A 19,744-nucleotide genomic window follows, 5' to 3' on the forward strand; every position below is an offset into this window, starting at 1 on the left:
TCCTTGCAATTGCTACTTAAGATGACTTTCACGCTGTGTCTGTCTCTGTTTCTTCCTTGTCACATGAGAGAGCCCCTTTCAAACCTTCTCTATTTGCAATATTGAAATTCTATGATGTATAATCTTTTGTGTAAACTAACTTTGCATGCCCTTTCCATAAAGTAAATCCTGACATGTATTAATATCAGCAAACTTTTTTTTCCATTTAATCTTTCAAAGGCCACACAGTTTAAAGGCTGATGTGCTAAAGGGAAATATATATATATAGTATTTTAAGGGAAAATATGTTTGTGAAGGATTTGTTTCCAAGAAATGTCTGATAAGGTTTTGCAATCATGGTATTTTACAAATATAGTCTTCTAATATTTATAAAAATAATTTTCTCAGTGGGAACTGAAAATGTCCTAACACCTTTTTAGAACTTGTAAGCAACATGTTAAACTCCATTACAATGCTTCAATCGAAAGTACAATTGCCCAGTGTTAGTTCAGTTAGACCAGTGGCTGAATTTCACTGTGCTGGTAGTGATCTTTACTCCTTGTTCACTGATGATCTCTCTTTCACATGTGGAGCAATGGCCTTCTTGAAAGATTATGCTTTGCTGTCTAAGGAGATAGATTCTGGCTCACTTCTGGCACAAAAGTGGAGGGGTAAAACCTTCTGAATGGAAAGGAGACTAGTCCAGGCAAGAAGATGATAGCAAGACAACTACATAGTTGCTTGAGATGGAAAGGGGTTGGCTCTGAAAATTTTGGGTATTTTTTTTTGTATATCTTACCTGTATTCCAGGTGATATGGCACTTGGGTATCTTTGAGTGTCATACCCCATTCTAAGTGCTATGGCAAAAGTAGGACACACAGTATTTTTTTCTAAGTACTTTATTTTTTATTTTTCTCCCTTTTGTTGCCCTTGTTTATCGTTGTTGTCATTTTGTCATTGTTGTTGGGTAGGACAGAGAGAAATGGAGAGAGGAGGAGAAGGCAGAGAGGGGAGAGAAAGATAGACACCTGCAGACCTGCTTCACCACCTGTGAAGCTACCCTTCTGCAGGTGGGAAGCTGGGGACTTGAACCGGGATCATTATGCGGGTCCTTGCACTTTGTGCCATGTGCGCTTAACCCACTTCGCCACCGCCTGGCTCCCTAGAGTTTCTTTCAAACAACAGATGTATACTTCTTTTTGTTCAGGATCCTGATAGTCTGTTATCAGGTGACAGTCTGGTGGGGTGCTGGCTCTCCTCCTGTAAGACAAATCATTTTGACTTCTCATTATTAAAGTGATGAGGGAAACCTGTGGGTCTGTGCTGATAAAGAGACTAATCCCATTCATGAAAATTCTACTCGCAGGGTCATATCACACCCCAAAGGCTTCACCTACTAATGCTGATCACCAATCACCGTGACCTTTAAATTTCAACAAATGGGTTTTGAGAAGACACAATTAGATCATTACAGGAGTCAAGGAAGGGCAGACTAAAGCTGATGCCTGGTTAGCATCCAGGAGACTAGGGAGAGGTTTTCATCATTTATTTATTTATTTATTTATTTATTTATTTATTTATTTACTAATGAGAAAGAAAGGAGGAGAGGGGAAAAACATACATCATTCTGGTGCATGTGCTGCTGGGGATTGAATTCAGGAACTCACGCTTGAGAATCCATAGCTTTATCCACTGCGCCATCTCCCAGACCACACAAAGTTGCCATCTTTTATAGCTTTGATGGTGTCCCATATATTTCCACTGTTTGGAGTTCAGAGTCTCCGTTAACTGACCCCATTTCTAGGCCACAGGGTTGCAGGCTACAGTTCTGGGATGAAGACCAAGGGTTCTCTCCTACACCCACCATGTTGCCCAGTGTGTGAATGCCTTTGATGCACCATGCTGGATAATAGTGACTTAAAACTGGAGGAAAAAGCTAACGTAGGATGAAAAAGTTCAATGAAATCTGATGGTGAACGTGAAAAAAACAATGAAGTGCCCAATTAGCTAGACACGTTAATAGTTATTTTTGGTGACTTCATTTGTCCATGCCAGGAGGGCTGCAAGGAACATCTGTTGTAGGCCTTCTGTTTTACCCATTGGAGTATTATCTCAATTTTTTCAGATGAAGCCACTGAGAGTTGGGAACTTTGAGGAGTTTCTTAACTTACAGTTAATTATAAAACATATATCTGGTTGCTCCCTGACTTATCCCCAAACCTGATGTGCTCATACAGACATGCACATGTGCACATATGAAGACTGTACATACACACTGCTATGTGTCAGTTGGCACTCATATTTGCTGCATTTACATAAAAAGTTGTAAATCTAGCTTGCTTTATGTAACTTTAAAAATAGGAAATTTGGGGAGTCCGGCGGTAGCGCAGCAGGCTAAGCACATGTGGCGTGAAGCACAAGGACCGGCGTAAGGATCCTGGTTTGAGCCCCCGGCTCCCCACCTGCAGGGGAGTCTCTTCACAGGCGGTGCAGCAGGTCTGCAGGTGTCTATCTTCCTCTCCCCATCTCTGTCTTCCCTTCCTCTCTCCATTTCTCTCTGTCCTATCCAACAGTGATGACATTAGTAACAACAACAAGAATAAATACAATAATAAAAAAAAAGGGCAACAAAAGGTAAAATAAATGAATATATTTTTTTAAAAAAATAGGAAATTTGAAGGGTTGGGGAAATAGCATCATGGTTATGTGAAAAGAATTTCTGGCCTGAGTCACCAAAAGTTCCAGGTGCAGTCTCCAACAACACCATAAGCTAGAGCTTACAAACAAACAACAGTAAACTGTAGGTGAATTGTGGGGCTGGTTGATGGTACCCCTGGTTGAGCACATATGTTACAATGCACAAGGATTTGGGTTTGAGCTACCAGTCCCCACCTGCAGGGGGAAGCAGTGCTGCGGGTATCTCTCTTTCTCTTCTCTGTTTCGCCCTACCTTCTCTACTTCTGGCTGTCTCTATGCAATAAAGATACTAAAAATAAGATGAAATAATAAAAATAGGGAATTTAGTACTTGAAAGAGAAGCATTCTATATTTCTTCCCAAAGATACTTTATTGTCTCCTTGAATGACACAAATGGGAAAGAGATGCATTTCTTTCTTTCTTTCTTTTTTCTTGTCTCTAGGGTTATTGCTGGGGCTGGGTGCTTGCACTACAAATCCACTGCTCCTGGAGGCTATTTTTTCCCTTTTGTTGCCCTTGTTGTTTATTGTTGTTGTTGTCATTGGATAGGACAGAGAGAAATCGAGAGAGGAGGGGGAAGACAGAGAGGAGGAAAGATACCTGCAGACCTGCTTCACCGCCTGTGAAGTGACCTTCTGCAGGTGGGGAGCCGGGGACTTGAACCTGGATACTTAAGGCTTGTCCTTGAACTTTGTGCCACGTGCACTTAACCTGCTGTGCTACCGCCTAGCTCCCAACAAATGCGTTTCTTTAGCTCCTGGTTCAGCATTAAGCTTTTTCTTTGGTTTTGTCTCCTGTATTGACTTCAGATGCAATAATACTAGGAGATTCAAAATCTTTTGTTGTCTTTGATTATAAAACCCACTCACAGAGTTTGATCAGGAGGTATGAATGTGGGACCCAGGAGTCTGCGTTTGTGTTTCTCAGGTGACTGCTGAGGAGATCCTTAGTATACCTGTTCAGAAAAATCTGAAACCACCAGCAGTACAGTTCCCAACATGAGAAGAATAGGATAATATATTTTTCTCAACCAGAACAGATTCCACTGTGATACTCATATTCTCAGAACCGGGAATCAGTCCTCTGTGTTGAGCAGGACCTGAGAGGGCTCAGCAGACTGACATTTTTTGCACATTTTTTTTTTTGCCTCCAGGGTTATTGCTGGGGCTTGGAGCATGCATTATGAATCCAGTGTTTCTATAGCCATTTTTCTTTCTCTTTTTTTTTTTTTGGATAGGGCAGAGAAAAATCAAGAGGGGAAGGGAAGATAGGGAGAGAGAAAGACACCTGCAGACCAGTTTCACTACTTGTGAAGTGACCCCTCCTCCCCCCCCCCCCGACTCCGCAGGTGGGGAACCGGGGCCTTGAACCGGGATCCTTGGCATGTGTCCATGCACTTCTGACTAAGTGCCCTTGACCCGGTGTGCTATTGCCCAGCCCCCTTATTTGGACAGTTCTAATGCCAGGAAGCTTCCCCTCTCTCCGTATGCCAGGCCACTGGCTCAGGTTGTGTTTTGTGGTATTTTGTTTGTTCTTGTTTCATTCTTCCCCTTCATTGGTTGAACTCCAGGTTCAACTCTGTATCCCCATGCTATTTTTTTTTCATTAATTTAGCAAATATCTGTGAACCTCTATTGTCTATTAGCCACTGTGTCAGCCATGAGATAAATACACAGAAATTCAAGAATATACATAATTTCTATTTTTTATAGTCCTTAGTCATCTGCTAGCTATCTCCTCCCTTGAGATAGAATAAGTCATAAGCTTATGTCTCCAAAATTATTTCTCTTTAGTACGTTAGTAAGATTCTCCTGACAATAAACTATCTTAATAATCCTAGAAAGTCACTTTCATTATCCACTTACATTATTCTCTTGGGTATACATTTCCCTGAAGTACAGATGTGCAAATCTAGGCTCAGAGAGGTGAAGTATTTAATAAGTAACTTACTAAGTGGTGTAAATCTCATCTCACTTTGGCTCCATGAGACCAAGCCACTGAGTCAATTAAAGATAGATTTCATCTGACTAGGGATTGTGGAATCTCAGAACTTTGAGGCTAAATGGAGATATAATTCATTTAATCACAGAGTAGTGGCTGGGAGCCCAGATATCCTACCCTTTGCCTGAAGAACCCCAGTGAGAAGAAGCACTGGCTTCATTAGACAGTCCACTTCTAGCTAGGCAGCTTGTGATGCTTAGAAAGGTCCTAAGACAGAGTAGGAATAAGGGAAAGGCTCAGGATATTTTTTTAAATTTTTTTATATTTATTTTATTTATTTATTCCCTTTTGTTGCCCTTGTTTTATTGTTGTAGTTATTATTGTTGTTGTCGTTGTTGGATAGGACAGAGAGAAATGGAGAGAGGATGGGAAGACAGAGAGGAGGAGAAAAAGATAGACACCTGCAGACCTGCTTCACCGCCTGTGAAGCGACTCCCCTGCAGGTGGGGGGCCGGGGTTCGAACCGGGATCCTTATGCCGATCCCTTGTGCTTTGCACCACCTGCGCTTAACCCGCTGTGCTACAGCCCGACTCCCCTCAGGATATTTTTTGAACAAATGACATGAAAAATTGTTTAATTCCGCTGCATGTTTCACCCAGTCTCCTAATTTTGTCTTCTGTGGTAAAGCTGAAAAGGTGATTTATGAAAGATTTATAATGCCTGGTTCCCTTTTAAGTGCTAGTATATGTCAGTTTTTCCACAGCAATATCATTATGAATAATTTATTTATTTATTCGTTTACTTATTTTTGCCACCAAGACTGTCACAGAGACTTGGTGCCTGAATGATAATTTAAAAAAAATTTTTTCATTTATTTATTCTTGGGTAGAGACAGAGAGAAATTGAGAATAGAGGGGGAGATAGTGAAAGAAAGAGACAAAGAGATACCTACAGCCCTGCTTTACCACTCATGAAGTTTTTCCCCTGCAAGTGGGAAGTAGGGGCTAGAATCTGGGTCCTTGTGTATTGTAATATAAATGCTTAACCAGGTGCGCCACTGCCTGAGCCCTTCTGAGTGACATTTCCACTGCTTCCAGTGACAATTTCCTTTTTTTCCCTTCTCCCTTTTCTTACAGTGACAGAGAGAAATAGAGAGGGATAGGGTTGGGAGAGAGAAAGAAGGACACTTAACAGCATTGCTCCACTGCTCATGGAGCTTCCTCAATGCTGATGGGAACTGGGAGCTTGAACTTGGTTCCTCTAGCGTGGTAGCGGTATTTGCTCTAGGAAATGTGCTATGGCCCTGCTTCTGTTATCGTCAGTTTATAGAGAAAGAAAATGATGCCCTATTGGGAGTCGGGCGGCACAGTGCCGGGTAAGCCCACATGGTGCAAAGTGCAAGGACCAGCATAAGGATCCCAGTTCAAGCCCCCAGCTCCCCACCTGCAGGGGAGTCGCTTCACAAGTGGTAAAGCAAGTTTTTAGGTGTCTTTCTCTCCTCCTCCTCTCTCCATTTTTTTCTGTCCTATACAGCAATAATGACATCAATAACAATAACAATAATAACAACAACAATAAAACAAGGGCAACAAAAGGGAATAAATAAATATTTTTTTTAAAGAAAGCAAATGAAACCCATGGTAGTTACTAGTGTATTTGAGGTGCCCTGGTGGGAATGGGTCAAACTATCTGGTTTTAGAGCCTTTTAGTGGAGTTCACTTTGAAGTTTGGACTGATCTTCATTAGGAGGTGCTTCAGGATTCTGCTCTCTGACTTTGCCAGGCACAAACTGTCATCACACCTGCAGGATGTTAGTTTTGTGTCCCCAGCAAGGGTAGACATTGAGCAGACACCCAGGAGACACATTGATCAGTGCGGAGGGAAATGGTAGGGCAGGTGTGCTGTTTCAGCATGTCCTGGGGTTGCAAAAACTCTGGGAGCAGGCAACCCTGTCCCCATTTGAGAGGAGAAATGTTTGGACTCATGATCCTAGACGCAGGTAAGATCTTGCAACCAGTAGTGAGCTTTTCCTGAATCTGAGTCTCAGCTATCCCAGTCTTCCCTCTCCCTGCTCTCCCTACGTCATCATGTTTGATGCTCCTTTCCTAGTTTCTGACTTGCACAGATAAGGGCAACATTTTAATCTTCATATGCACAGCACCTGACACACAGCAGGACTTTCAGATCATGAATATTAGAAGATAAGTATCTCAGAATAATTGTCATCGTCAGAATCAGGGGTATCATAGACTAAACTAAGAAGATATCGCCGGAACGCTTATGGTGTATGTGTGTGTGTGTGTGTATGTGTGTGTGTGTATACTTGTGGGTGATATATGTGTGTGAATTTCGGGTTGCATAGCATATATGTTGAGTGAGAATTTGAAGTGTGTGTGTTGGGTATCAGTATATCAGGTTGTCTGATGTATGTAATGATTATTTTGTGTCATATTGTGTAAGTTAGTAAGTATATGTGCATGGGTCATACCAATCTGATGTGCTTTCAGCATGTTTAGTATGACTTATGTGTTTTTTTCTTTATTGGGGGACTAATGGTTTGCAATTAATGGTAAAATACAGTAGTTAGTACATATGTAACATTTCTTGGTTTTGCACTTAATACTTTAACCCCTTACCTAGACCCTTCTCCACCATCATATTCTAGGATCTGAACACTCTTCTCTTGTCCAAGAGTCCATTACTTTGCTGTACGACACCAAACCCAGTCCAAGTTCTACTTTGTGTTTTCTATTCTGTTCTTATTTCTCAACTTCTGTCTATGATGAGAGTATCCCATCTTCATCCTTCTCTTTCTGGCTTAGTTCACTTACCATGACTTCTTCAGGCTCCAGCCAAGATAAAGTGAAGAAGGTGAATTCACCATTTTTAGTAGCTGAGTAGTTTACTTTTTCTATTGTGTGCATATATTGTAGCTTTCTCAGCCACTTACCTGTTTTTAGACACATAGGTTGCTTCCAGGTTTTGGCTATTGCAAACTGTGTTGCTATGAATGTAGGTATACACAGATTTTTTTTTTAATTCTGTTCTTGCCCCTCTCAGCTACTTTCTGTAGCTTAAGCTTTTTGTTACTCTGTTCAGATACTCTAGTAGCTTGTTTAGCTAGTTCAGCTAGTTGTCCTCTTAACTCCGCTATTTCAGCGTTCAGCTCTCATTACCTCAAGACAATGCTTTCTTTCAGAGTCTCATTTCTTGTTCCTCACTCCTGTGCTTATTCCATTTATTAGTGTTTGGATATTGTCCTCATTCTTATTTATTGTTAGCTTATTAGAATTTTTTCTTTTTTCCTGGGCTTCTGTCTCAGTTCATTTTTACAACTTTTTTGTTTCAGTTTGACGATTATATTTGGTGTCTTTTGAAATTTGTGTCTTGGGTATTGTTGTTTATATATGGTAGGAGGTGATTTCTGGTCAATTGGTTTCTGGATCCCTAAAGATGGTCACCATTGGTGGGTTTTAGGTGTGGCTAGAGCTGTTAGTCAAATGTTTACACTGATTTTGGAAGGTGGGAAGTAGGGTCTCTTATGTTAAAACTGAAGAGAGAAATGGATGATTGGAACAGTATGATGGTGCCTTCTTATTCTGTGTACAGCTTCTACAGTCTTGAAGAGTCTCTCCCTCAATAATTTTCAATTCACTGATCACACTTGCTTGGATTGACTTGTGTCTAAGTAAGTTAATTAAGAGTTCACAGTTTTAACTTTTTTTAAAATTTCTAGCATTTTGTTTAACTAAAATGACATTATATGTTTGAAGTCATAATTCAGGTTGGTAAGAGTATTTTCTTACCAAAAAAATACAGTCCTTTTTGCTACCTTTTATTTATTTTTTATTATTTATTAAAAGGAAACACTGACAAAACCATAGGATACAAGGTGCACAACTCCACACAATTCCCACCACCAAAACTCCATATTCCATCCCCTCCCCTGATAGCTTTCCTATTCTTTAATCTTCTGGGAGTATGGACCCAAGGTCATTGTGGGATGCAGAAGGTGGAAGGTCTGGCTTCTGTAATTGCTTTCCTGCTGAACATGAGGATTGACAGGTTGATCCATACTCCCAGCCTGCCTCTCTTTTTGCCTAGTGGGGCAGGGTTCTGGGAAATCGGAGCTGCAGGACACATTGGTGGGGTCATCTGTCCAGGGAAGTTTAGTTGGCATCATGCTAGCATCTGGAAAGTGGTGGCTGAAAAGGGAATTAACATACAAAGGCAAACAAATTGTTGACCAGTCATGAACCTAACGGCTGGAGTCATGCAGATGAAGAGTTGGGGGGGGGGGTGTTCCATTTTGTAGATACCTCATAGGCATATTTTACTTATATTCCAAAGGGCTTGTGGCTATAATAATTTTTCCCCTTGAGCCTGAAATCTGATATGCAGGTGGACAAAGGGATATTTCAAAGTTAAGCCAATTGCCAAATAATGTGATTGTAGCAATAACTATCTATTGCCTTCTCAAACCCTAAGACAGTAGGAACCTCCCACTTCTTCCATAGAGCCTATATTTCCCCCAGTCCTGGAACCTCTAGGGTGGGGCTCACTTTCTTGCATGCCTCTCTCAATTCATACCAAATAATATTGCGTCTGCCAACCCCAACCTAATCAATGCAACGAGTACCACCTCAGCATGCTTCAATTCAGACTGTGTCCAGAGAAGTCAGGCCTGGAATGTCAGCCCTTCACCCTCATTACTCAGGTGAGACCTTTCCTTTCATAGGATTTTCTAATTCCATTCCAGGTGGTTCACTTCCTAACAAAGTCCCAAAACCTAGATATAGACCAGGTTCCATGAGATAGAGCATAGGTTCACATGTATGTATAAATTAGGACAAATATATACCTGAAAGCAAAAGTACACTAGTCTGCAGTGAGTCAGTCTAAAGTTCATAATGAAATAGTGTCTACTTAGACTTAGATACCCTCCTCACCTACTTCCTATTACACTTCCCTCAGTCACTCCAAAGCTAACCTTAACAAAGCAAGGACTGCAAAAGCTGAATAAGGGCAAGAGACTGGCATACTTTAACAATGACTCTTTAGTCACTATCAGGCCTCCTCATCCGCTGGGGCCCTAGTCAGGGAGTCCTGAGATTCCCAAACAGACTTGATGGGCCTAGAACTCAAATAAATCCCTCTCTCCATTGTTACCTGTCTCTATCAGGAACAATAAAATAGACGGTGTGGTGGACCCCCATTACCCTCAACTTGGATCAACAGTGATAGAGAATGTCTCATCCTCCGAAGGGAGGCTGGACAACATACTCTATGCTACACCTGAGGAATATGGGGCAGCATGGAATGTTCCTACTTACGACCACAGAATGTGAGCTCAGATCTACAGGGATGCAGAGGTCACATAAGCTCCTAAGCTGAATATGGGCCCCAGATCCCATCATATTGATGGGGTTTACAGTCCACAATATTTATACACCTTTTCCATATTTGGGAGCTACTCTCTTTCCTGATGCAGCTTTCTGGTTGTTTTTCCAGCCATGACATCATCTCCCCAGACAATAACTTGGATCCACAGTTGTAAATGTTAATAGTTGTTTTTGTTTTACTTCAATCCTTGAGGCAAAGCATAGTGGCTACTAATCCTTTGCTGTGATACAGGAAATTTGGTTGTGATTTATCTTCCCTGTGGGCTGTGGGAGCCTGAGCCAATCAGAGGGCTTTTAAACTTTAAGTAGATATTTTTTTTAACTTAACTGCTCATTTGTGATTAAGATATAAAACAGAGATAAAGGAAGAAAGAGAAGATAAGAGCAACGATATGAGAAATAAGAAAATCAGAAACTCAGAAAGGGAAATATTTTGGTCACACAGTTTGTAGTTGGATCCCTAAATTCTCTTCCCTATTATACAGCCATTAACTCTAGATTCTGCCAAGCACGGGACTGATAGCCGGTGGTGGGGGAGAGATGAGCTCCAGTGAGGAACTGGGATGTTGTCCTTGGTCCTCTTTCACCTCTGGCAAAGTGTTCGGCTGTCTCACTTCCAGCTCAGAGCCAGTCCTCACCAAGTATGGCTTCTTGAGTTCCAAGAAGCTCTTCTTCATCCCTTTTCTTTCCATTGGTCACAGTCTGTACTCACTAGTGGCTTATTGAGTTTCTGAAGAAAACTTAGTTGTATTTTGTTGAGTTTTGAGGTGATTTGTTGTTGTTGTTTTTCCTAGTTTATCAGGAGGGTGATGTGAAAAGGTTCCTACTGCATAGTCATGCCTTGAACCACTACATCATGTGTTTTTTATGCATACTATTTGTATGTTATAAAATTACACTAGGCACTTGATAAACTTTATCCTGTAGATTTTAAAATTAGCCTCATGGAACAGGAAATTCCCACTATTCCCCAAGAAAGTTAAGAGATTAGGCAAAGGAGGGTGCTCAAGGTCACAAAACATGCAAAGAATCCAGTAAACTTCGGTCCAGTTAACTCCCAGACTCTAATCTCCTGCACAGTGGTTATCAAATGAATGTTTGCATTGGAATTCCTGAAGGGCTTATAAAAGCACATATTCCAGAGTCTTACCCCAATAGTTTCTGATTTAGTGATTTGGGAGTAGAATATATGAATTTTCTTTCATAAAAACTGTTGCCTAAGGGGAGTCGGGAGTTAGCACAGCGGGTTAAGCACAGGTGGCGCAAGGTCCGGCATAAGAACCCGGTTTGGGCCCCTGGCTCCCCACCTGCAGGGGACTCACTTCACAGGCAATGAAGCAGGTCTGCAGGTATCTATCTTTCTCTCCCCCTCTCTGTCTTCTTCTCCTCTCTTCATTTCTCTCTATCCTAGCCAACAGTGATGACATCAATAACAACAACAGTAATAGCTACAATAAAACAACAAGGGCAAAAAAAAGGGAATACATAAATACTAAAAAATTAAAAAAAAAAACCTGTTGCCTTTGCTGCTGACTTGAGGAACATGCTTATAAACCATCGCTATAAATATACTTTCTCTAATCCTCAGACTGAGAGAGTTGGGAGAGTGTTGGGCCCAATGCCAATGGTATTTGGATTTCTGCAATTCATACAAATCAAAACAAGTATTATTATCAGAAGAATCAGTGTGATGTTCTAAAACTGATATTCTAAATGTGAGCTCATCTTTGTCACGCAGTAACAGAACATTTGATTATAATGAATCATAGTGTGCTTTAAAAGAAAGGAATGTTTTTCAGAAATAAGCTGTGTTTACAACTACAAATCCCACAACTGAAATCCTACTAGTATTGAATAATAGCATGATAAGCTGAAAGCTTCTAGGAGTAAACAAAATTCTGTGAGTTTCTCCATGCAGTATGTTTTATTTTTTTATTCCAAATGTTAATTTCTGAGAAAGCCCTATCTCCAACATTATGTCAGCAGTGACTAGAACATTTTCAGTCAGCATTTTCATCCTTCTTGGTCAGTGTTCTTCCCCTATATTTTGTAGTGGCCTCTGTGTGAATTGGAGTCAGTGCTATAAGAGGTTTTGAGGAATGCGCAAAAGACTGTTATGACTATTCCTTTGAAGTGTTGGTATACAGTAGACTAGAATGTTATATAGTTTTTTTTTTCCCACTTAATCTTTATCTCTTCTTGTAACTTCTCTCTAGATCAGAAATCAGAGAAGGTATGGGGATTATTGAAGTGAATAATAGCAATCAAAGGTGATTTTGCTAACTCTGCCAATATTTGAGTGGGCTGATAAAGTTGGATAAGTACAACTGTCTTATCTAATGTGATAAAATTAAATGCAGACTTATTTTCCTTGATGGCCCCTGCACCCAGCTTTGTCGGGATATTCCTCGAAATTGAGCAGCAGGTTCTGACTGTAATTGTCTGTCGTGCATCAATGAGGAAGCGCAGGATATACTTCAGTGACTCTACCATTAGGAATAGAGGATTCTAACACATTTGATGAGTCCTGTTTTCCATGTTTCACAACTTAAAACTTTGTCTTGCAGGATTTATAGCAGTTGAGTCTTAGGGTCTGCTGCATTTTGTATTGGTTTATGTAATTCTACACTTTCAGAAGCATTCACTGGGATGATGCCCTTGATAGAAGCAAGAGGCAGTGCTAAGACCTAGTTAATGTATATAACTTTTCTTTTCTTCTTCGGAACTGACCTAGAATGACCCTGTTACCTCCAGTAAGGCTGATCTCTAACTCACAGGGATTGTGGTCTAGTCCCTGAGGCATCTTGGGGGAAGAAAGAAGAAAGATTTTTATAGGGGAACTCATTTCCAATTATCACTTGCCAGATAGGAGAAACCAAATATTCTTTGCTCTCTTATCTGCCTTTTCAAGAACATTCAATTATTTCAAGAATACCTTAATTATAAGTAAGTCATGCTTATTCTATCTGAGTAGCTTATACCATCCCTGTTCTACATGATAATAAAGTGAAACATGAAGAAAGTTAGAAAACTTAGTAGAGGATTGGGAAAGAACATTCTAGTATCAGACAGTAACTCCAGGACGTTCTCTTTGATAATTTCCCTTATCTGCGATATGAATCCATAACTATTATCTCAAATATATTTCTTACATAAAATTAAATATCATATCCAAAATAAATAACTCTGAGAATATTTTAGCTAATCAGATAAAGGTCGCTTCTTTTCTTCCTCTAAATGCCTGATGTTGACATAATTTCCAGTTCTTAGAAAATCTAACCTTTTTTTAGTCTTCCTTTTGGTTTATTTATCATCCTATACTTGGTCTAGTTTAGTTTCCTCCAATATTTCTCACACAACCCTCTTACAATTGGTACTGAGGTCTCCCAATTTAGTATATTAGCAACCTGTCAAAGTAGATTCAGAATTTGCTTGACAACAGCACTCCCTCCCTCTGCTTTCCATGTTTGGTAGAAAATACATCTATACTGGGACTGCAGACAGTAGTGCACACAGATAATCACATGCAAGGACCAGGGCTCAAGATCCTGATTCGTACCTGCAAGGAGGAAGCTTCAGAAGTTGTGTATCACTGGTTCAGCTGTCTCCTTTTCTCTTTCTCTGTCCTTCTTCCCTCTCAATTTCTCTCTGTCTCTATAAAGACACACATGAGAAAGAGACAGAGAGAGAGAGAGAGAGAGAGAGATTGAGAGAAAATTGACTGAGGGAACAGCAGTTGTAGTGCAGGCACTGAGTCCCCATGTTTTATTTTTACTAGTGATTTAATACTGATTTGCAAGATTTTAAGGGGTATAATTCTAAGGGGGTGTAATTCCACACAGTTCCCACCATCAGAGTTCTCTATCCCATCCCCTCCATTGGAAAGTTCCCTGCCGTATCCCCTCTATTGGAATTTTCCTATTGTTTTTTCTCTCTGGGGATATGGATCAGAATATTTTTCTGGGGCTCAGTTGTTGTTTTAACTGGGCTGACTTCACAGGCGGGTAACAGAGATGACCAGAGACACACGGCTAAGCTGAGAACGCAGTTTAAACTTTATTCACGAGTGGGCAAACACGTGCTCTCCTGTCTTTCTGCTCCACTGCTCCAGCGGCAAAGAGGGACTCCCCAGACTAATCACCACACAGATCTGTCCTGCATCCTTCTCCTCCAGCGGCTGTGGCCAGGACTCTTGAAGTCTTTTGGGGTTCCGGGGGTGGGGAGAAGAGGGCCCGTGAAACTAGCAGGGGCCATACCACAATCTCCCAGAGGTGGGGGGGGGGGTGAGACCAAAACCAATGTGAAGCATACAACAATTTCCCCTTTTCTTTTTAACCAAATGACCATAGTATCAGGGGTGTGGAGTGAACAGAAACCTATATTGTACAGGCATTTTTTTTAAAAAAGAAACTGGCACAAACATGGAGGAACATGTAAGTGTGCAACACGAACCAGTGTGCTGCCAAGGGAAGGCCTGAGGGGTACCTTTTTTTTTTTTTCCTCTGGGGGGTGTTACTTGCCTCGACGGGCATTTTCTAGCATGGGAGCGGGGAACAGCCTAGAGTCCCAAGGCAGCTGGCTGCAGTCAATCTTTGAGAAACCCAGCAGCATAAAGGCAAGCTGCTAGTTTTGTGAAAGTGTTCAAGAGGTGTACCAGTGAGTCTGATAGAAGTGCCAGTCCAAAGCAGATGTCCACCGAAGAATTGCCAGGGGGTGGAACGTTGTATGAGGAAGGTCAGCTGCTGGAATTCTACTTTTATGTAGAGAACTTGACAGCTGCAATTTACTTACTATGAAACAAAACTTGTAGCAGGTTAGAAGTTTATCACAATTGATAACTCTATTACAATTGGAAGTCTTTTTGGGTGCCCAGTGTCGGGCTGCTTTGTGGAGAAGACAGAGAGGAGGTCTGGAGCAAGTGGGGTACACAAATCTTTATTATTGGATCAGGAGGGGGTGGCTCAGGCCAGAGCGACTGTGTGCGTGCGAGAGAGAGAGTGAGCAACAAGAGAGAGGGTGGAAGTGGGAGTGCTTTATTGGGCAACCACCAGGAGTGACGTGTCAGGACAGGATTGGTTGAAAAGGGCGCAGGGAGTGGCAAAACCTGCATCTGTATAATTCTCCAACACTCAGTAATTTATTCTCTGTTGGATATGGGCATTGGAAGGTTGATCCATACCTCCAGCCTGTTTCTATTTTTCCCTGGTGGGGTAGAGCTCTGGAGAGGTGAAGTTCTAGGAAACACTGTTGAGGTCATCTGCTCCAGAGAAATAAGGATAGAATCATAGTAGCACCTGGAATTTTGTTTTTGAAATGCAGTAAGATGGAAGACAGGACAAAAAAATGTTTAGCAAATAGGAGCCATAAAGTAATAATAGAGCAGTTGAAAGTAGGGATCTCAAGGTAGAAGGAAGCTAAGAAATCTCTCTTAGGGATGTTGATAGGAGCCTAGGTCTTAATAATCTGCTTAAACTTGATAGCTATCATTAGGGTGGTCCAGAAATACTTTCTGGGAAGATGATGTCACAGTTGAGAGTAGAACTAGGAAGCAGTATTGGGGCATAGTTGCTCGCAAATTTGAAGAAGATATATAAATGTAATTAACTGTTTTCTACAATAATCTAACTCGGGGCTCATATCAATTCATATGTAGCACAGAAATCTGTGTGAACTCTGAGTCCCTGTCAGGCAGCTTACAGTCCATAATAGACGCTGTGCTCATTTCAGGGCTAGCCTTCCTTGAGTGGCAGAATGGGATGAAACAGCCTCCCTTCAGAGAGTGGAGCATCCCTTAACATTGATATTTCATATTGAGCCTACAAAGGGGCTATAATGATGTTCCTGGTGGGTATGACCAGTAGTAGTAGAAAGAGTGATGTATGAGAAATCTAGGCTCATATCTTATGAGGGAATTCAAAGATTCATGCTCTAAGAACCTGGGTCAGAGTATTGTCTGATAGAGGTCATTATTAAGTGAGCTAGTCTCTTGCTTTTGTACTCACTTCTTTATCTGATAATCGTAGGCTTTCTCCAGTTAGTAAAGCATTGTCCTTTGTTGTATCCAAACCAGAGTTACGTTTATGGGATATGACCTCAAGTTACGGAGTGTTGGGCTAGTGTGGGGGTGCCTCTTCTCGGGTGCATGTTCTCTGGGTTGGAGAGAACACAAACAGAGCCAGCCAGGGCTGCAGCTCACTCAGCGATGCAGGAGAGATGACCCAGGAACTGAGCTGGTGGTGGTGAGACAATTCAATTCTTTATTGACCATAGAGTCAAGCCTTTTAAAAGTTGGACACGGAAGTGGCAAGTCAGAAATGTAAATGGCTTGACAATACCATACATGATTAGGAAAGGGGCGGAGAAAGGCAAAAAGGGTTGGAAAAGGTAGGAACTTCCTTTAGAAACTGTTGCAAGAGTTTTAACTGGTAGGATTAATAATACCCTGCAGGCAGGGAGGGTCTTGAGGGTAGAAAGAAGATAAATCAAAGGAATGGAATGGGTGGGGAAATGGGGGGATCTCTGAGGCAAAACAATGATTATGTAGATAATAAGGGAGCAGGCCATAGTATCAGCAATGTAGGGTGCTTTGTGAGGCAGGGAGTCTGATAAGACTAGGCAAATCTTGTGGTGTCATGTCCCTCCTCAGCCGACATCTCAGTAGAGAGAGAGAGACTGACAGGATGTACATGCCCCTCAGGTCAAGCCCTGCCAAGGTCAATCACATCCTCACAATTTCCCTACAAAAGAGGAAATAGATCCTGGATTCTAGGGTAGCCTCAGTTAGCCTAAAGTTTTTTTGCATTTACTTGTTTGATGATTCTAAGAAAGGTTGTCATAGGGACAATAATTGTCCTTTACTTGATATATTTTTTCCAGTATAACTCTTGGTCAGTTGTATAGTGTTTCTTCTGAAGTTTACCAATAATTCTGGTGCTATGATAGAAGAGCTTTAAAATCAGTGGGGTTTACAATCAACAATATTGGTACTCCTTTCCCATATTTGGGAGCTACTCTCTTCCCTGATCCAGCTGCCTGGTCCTTTTTACAGCCATAACATCCTCTCTCTAGACAATTTATTTCAGGTTTGAACTAAATGAAGCATTTCTATCTCTCTATCTTTTTATTTTATTTTATTTTTAAAGTGTAAACACTGAGAAGACCATAGGATAAGAAAAGCACAGTTCCACACAGTTCCCACCACCAGAACTCTGTATCCCATCCCTTCCCTTGAAAGCTTTTCTATTCTTTTTCCCTCTGGGAGTATGGACCCAGGATCATTATGGGGCGAAGAAGGTAGAAGGTCTGGCTTATGTAATTGCTTCCCTACTGGACATGGGAACTGGCAAGTACATCAATACTCCCAGCCTGTCTCTCTTTTTCCCCAGTGGGGAAGGGTTCTGGGGAAGTAGGGCTTCAGGACAAATTGATGGGGTACTCTTCCCAGGAAGTCAGGTTATCATCACATCATGTTAGCATCTGGAACTTGGTGGCTGAAAAGAGAGTTTACATATAAAGCCAAACAAATTGTTGACTAATCATTGTTGACTAATCTAAAGCCAAGAATATTGCAGATGAATATTTTGGGTCTCCATTTTAGAAAAAGCTAGTATGTCTATTTTAGGTATATTCCATTAAACAAATTCCCACTGAATGGGTACCCTTGTTTTTCTAAGTTTATATATATAGTTTTCCACATAAAGAAGAATTTACTTGGTGGATTTTATCTAAAAGTTTTTTTTTCTCTTCTTTTCCAGGTAATGAACCAAAAAGATCATGTCTGAAGTACAAGGAACAGTTGAGTTTTCTGTAGAGCTACATAGATTTTACAATGTGGATCTCTTTCAGAGAGGGTAGGTATGCTTTATGGAGTGTGTGTGTTTCTGTATGTATGCACATGCTTTTATTCCTATTATGATCTGTAAGTGTTATAGAGATACTGGAAATTTTGAATTAATAAGAAAATTAATAATTGTCATTATTTTGTTTGTCCTGTTGAACATTCAAGCCTTTTGTCTATTTGAAAATTAATCACCTATAGACAAAGACTAGGAAATGCTGATTTCCCTCCACATCCTTCTACTTGTTCTTTTACCTTCTTATTTACAATTTCCTTTAAATATATCTTGTAACTTAAAAGGAATATTTTGAGAATGAAGCTTTCCTGTGTGACATTGATGAATGGTTTTGATATATTACATATATGGGTCATAGGACTTGGGCCTTGCTTTCTCAGAGACTGAGAATTTACAATATGTTTTTAATGTAATTAAAATATACCTGCTTCCATTTTTTAAGGGTTTACTTTGAATTTGGCCTTCAACATGCATAAACTCAGGAAAGATTTATCTTTTAAGTTCACCATTAATAATTAAATTTATGAAATGTTTCTGGACAACATCTAAACACAGTATGCGACCTGTACTCACAATGATTGTTACTGCTTTTCAGACCTTACCAGTGAGGAAAACCCACATTCATAGAAACTGAATTTGTAGTATGCTGACTTAACAGAAAGCTCAAGGGACTCATTTTTGTTAGCTTTTGCTGCATATAACACTGCCCCCAAGCTTACTGGTGATTGTGAGGGTGGGTATTTGGAACTGGATTCAGCTGGGAAGTTCTACTAAACTGAAGCAAACTTACCTAGAACTCTCTCTAGGTCTGGGGAGCTAGTCTGGGGAGCTGCATTTCTCTGCATAAGATGCTTCACATCTTTAGCTGACTACACTGGACTTGTTTACAAGGCAGCTTGATACTAAGGGAAGAATGGAAACACACAGAACCTCTTAGTGCCTAGATTTAGAAATTGTTTGCACTGCCTTCTACAAGGCAGTAATAACCTTCCATCAAGGTATCATCTCTTGATGGAAGAGACTCTTCTTATTTTTCTAATTTGTCACTCAAGGTTGGGCTCCAGTTTTACGGTACTACCTCAAGTGCCTCTTGTACTTATAACTCATGCAATGGGCTCTATTTCTTACCTTTCAAAAGTTATATTGAGTAGAGTAAAATCATTTTGGTAGATGGCCAGAATCAGGCAGTGGTAGCCATGACTCTGAGAATAACTGTGAGGTACATGAGGAGGTCAGGGTTCTAGAGATGGATTTTGATGAAACCAATCTCTGTGCTTCCTTCAGAAGCCACTTTACCATGAGTGCACTCTGCTCACTGTACCAGACATTCTATGCTATAGTGAGAACACTGGACGTGGGGCCAGTATTCTAGTTTCCTGACTTTGCTATTGCTTCTTGTACTATTATTCAATACTGAGCTTCAGATTTCACATTTGTAGTAAAATAGCACATTTTTAAATTATGTTATATATCTGTCATGGTGATAGACTTTTTTATTTTTTCTTTTTTTTAAACTCCTCACTTCTCACAGCTGTTCAGAGCATTACCTTAGTTTGGGAGTCAGCTAGGTAAAGCACTATACAACTTTAAAAATTATTTATTTAATAGGACAGAGAAATTGGAGAGGGGGAAGGGAGGTAGAGTGGAAGAAAGACTAACACCTGTGCAGTGCTTCATCACTCATGAAGATTTCCCCTTGTGTTGGGGACTGGGTGCTTGAACTTGGGTCCTTGCACATAGCAATATGTGCATTCAATCAGGTGTGTGACTACTGGGCCCCACAGGGTATAACTTTAACTTAGCAAAATGAAGATCTGAGGCTCCAAATTTATGTTTTACTTTAGTATTCTGTTATGTAAGAATGCTCTTC

General features: G+C 40.7%; 1 protein-coding gene across 4 annotated transcripts in view; it reads left to right on the forward strand.

Moving 5' to 3' along the window:
- Positions 1-19,744, forward strand: part of FAM135B (family with sequence similarity 135 member B) — a 348,640-nt gene that overhangs the window by 113,849 nt on the left and 215,047 nt on the right. For all 4 annotated transcript variants that reach the window (XM_060201007.1, XM_060201008.1, XM_060201011.1 and 1 more), the window contains one exon: positions 17,776-17,871. In XM_060201007.1, the coding sequence (XP_060056990.1) occupies positions 17,795-17,871 (77 nt within the window). In that variant the 5' untranslated portion in view covers positions 17,776-17,794. The remainder of the gene's footprint in view (positions 1-17,775; positions 17,872-19,744) is intronic.

This window comes from Erinaceus europaeus, chromosome 1, assembly GCF_950295315.1.
Source record: "Erinaceus europaeus chromosome 1, mEriEur2.1, whole genome shotgun sequence".
In the NCBI taxonomy this organism is placed as follows: Eukaryota; Metazoa; Chordata; class Mammalia; order Eulipotyphla; family Erinaceidae; genus Erinaceus; species Erinaceus europaeus.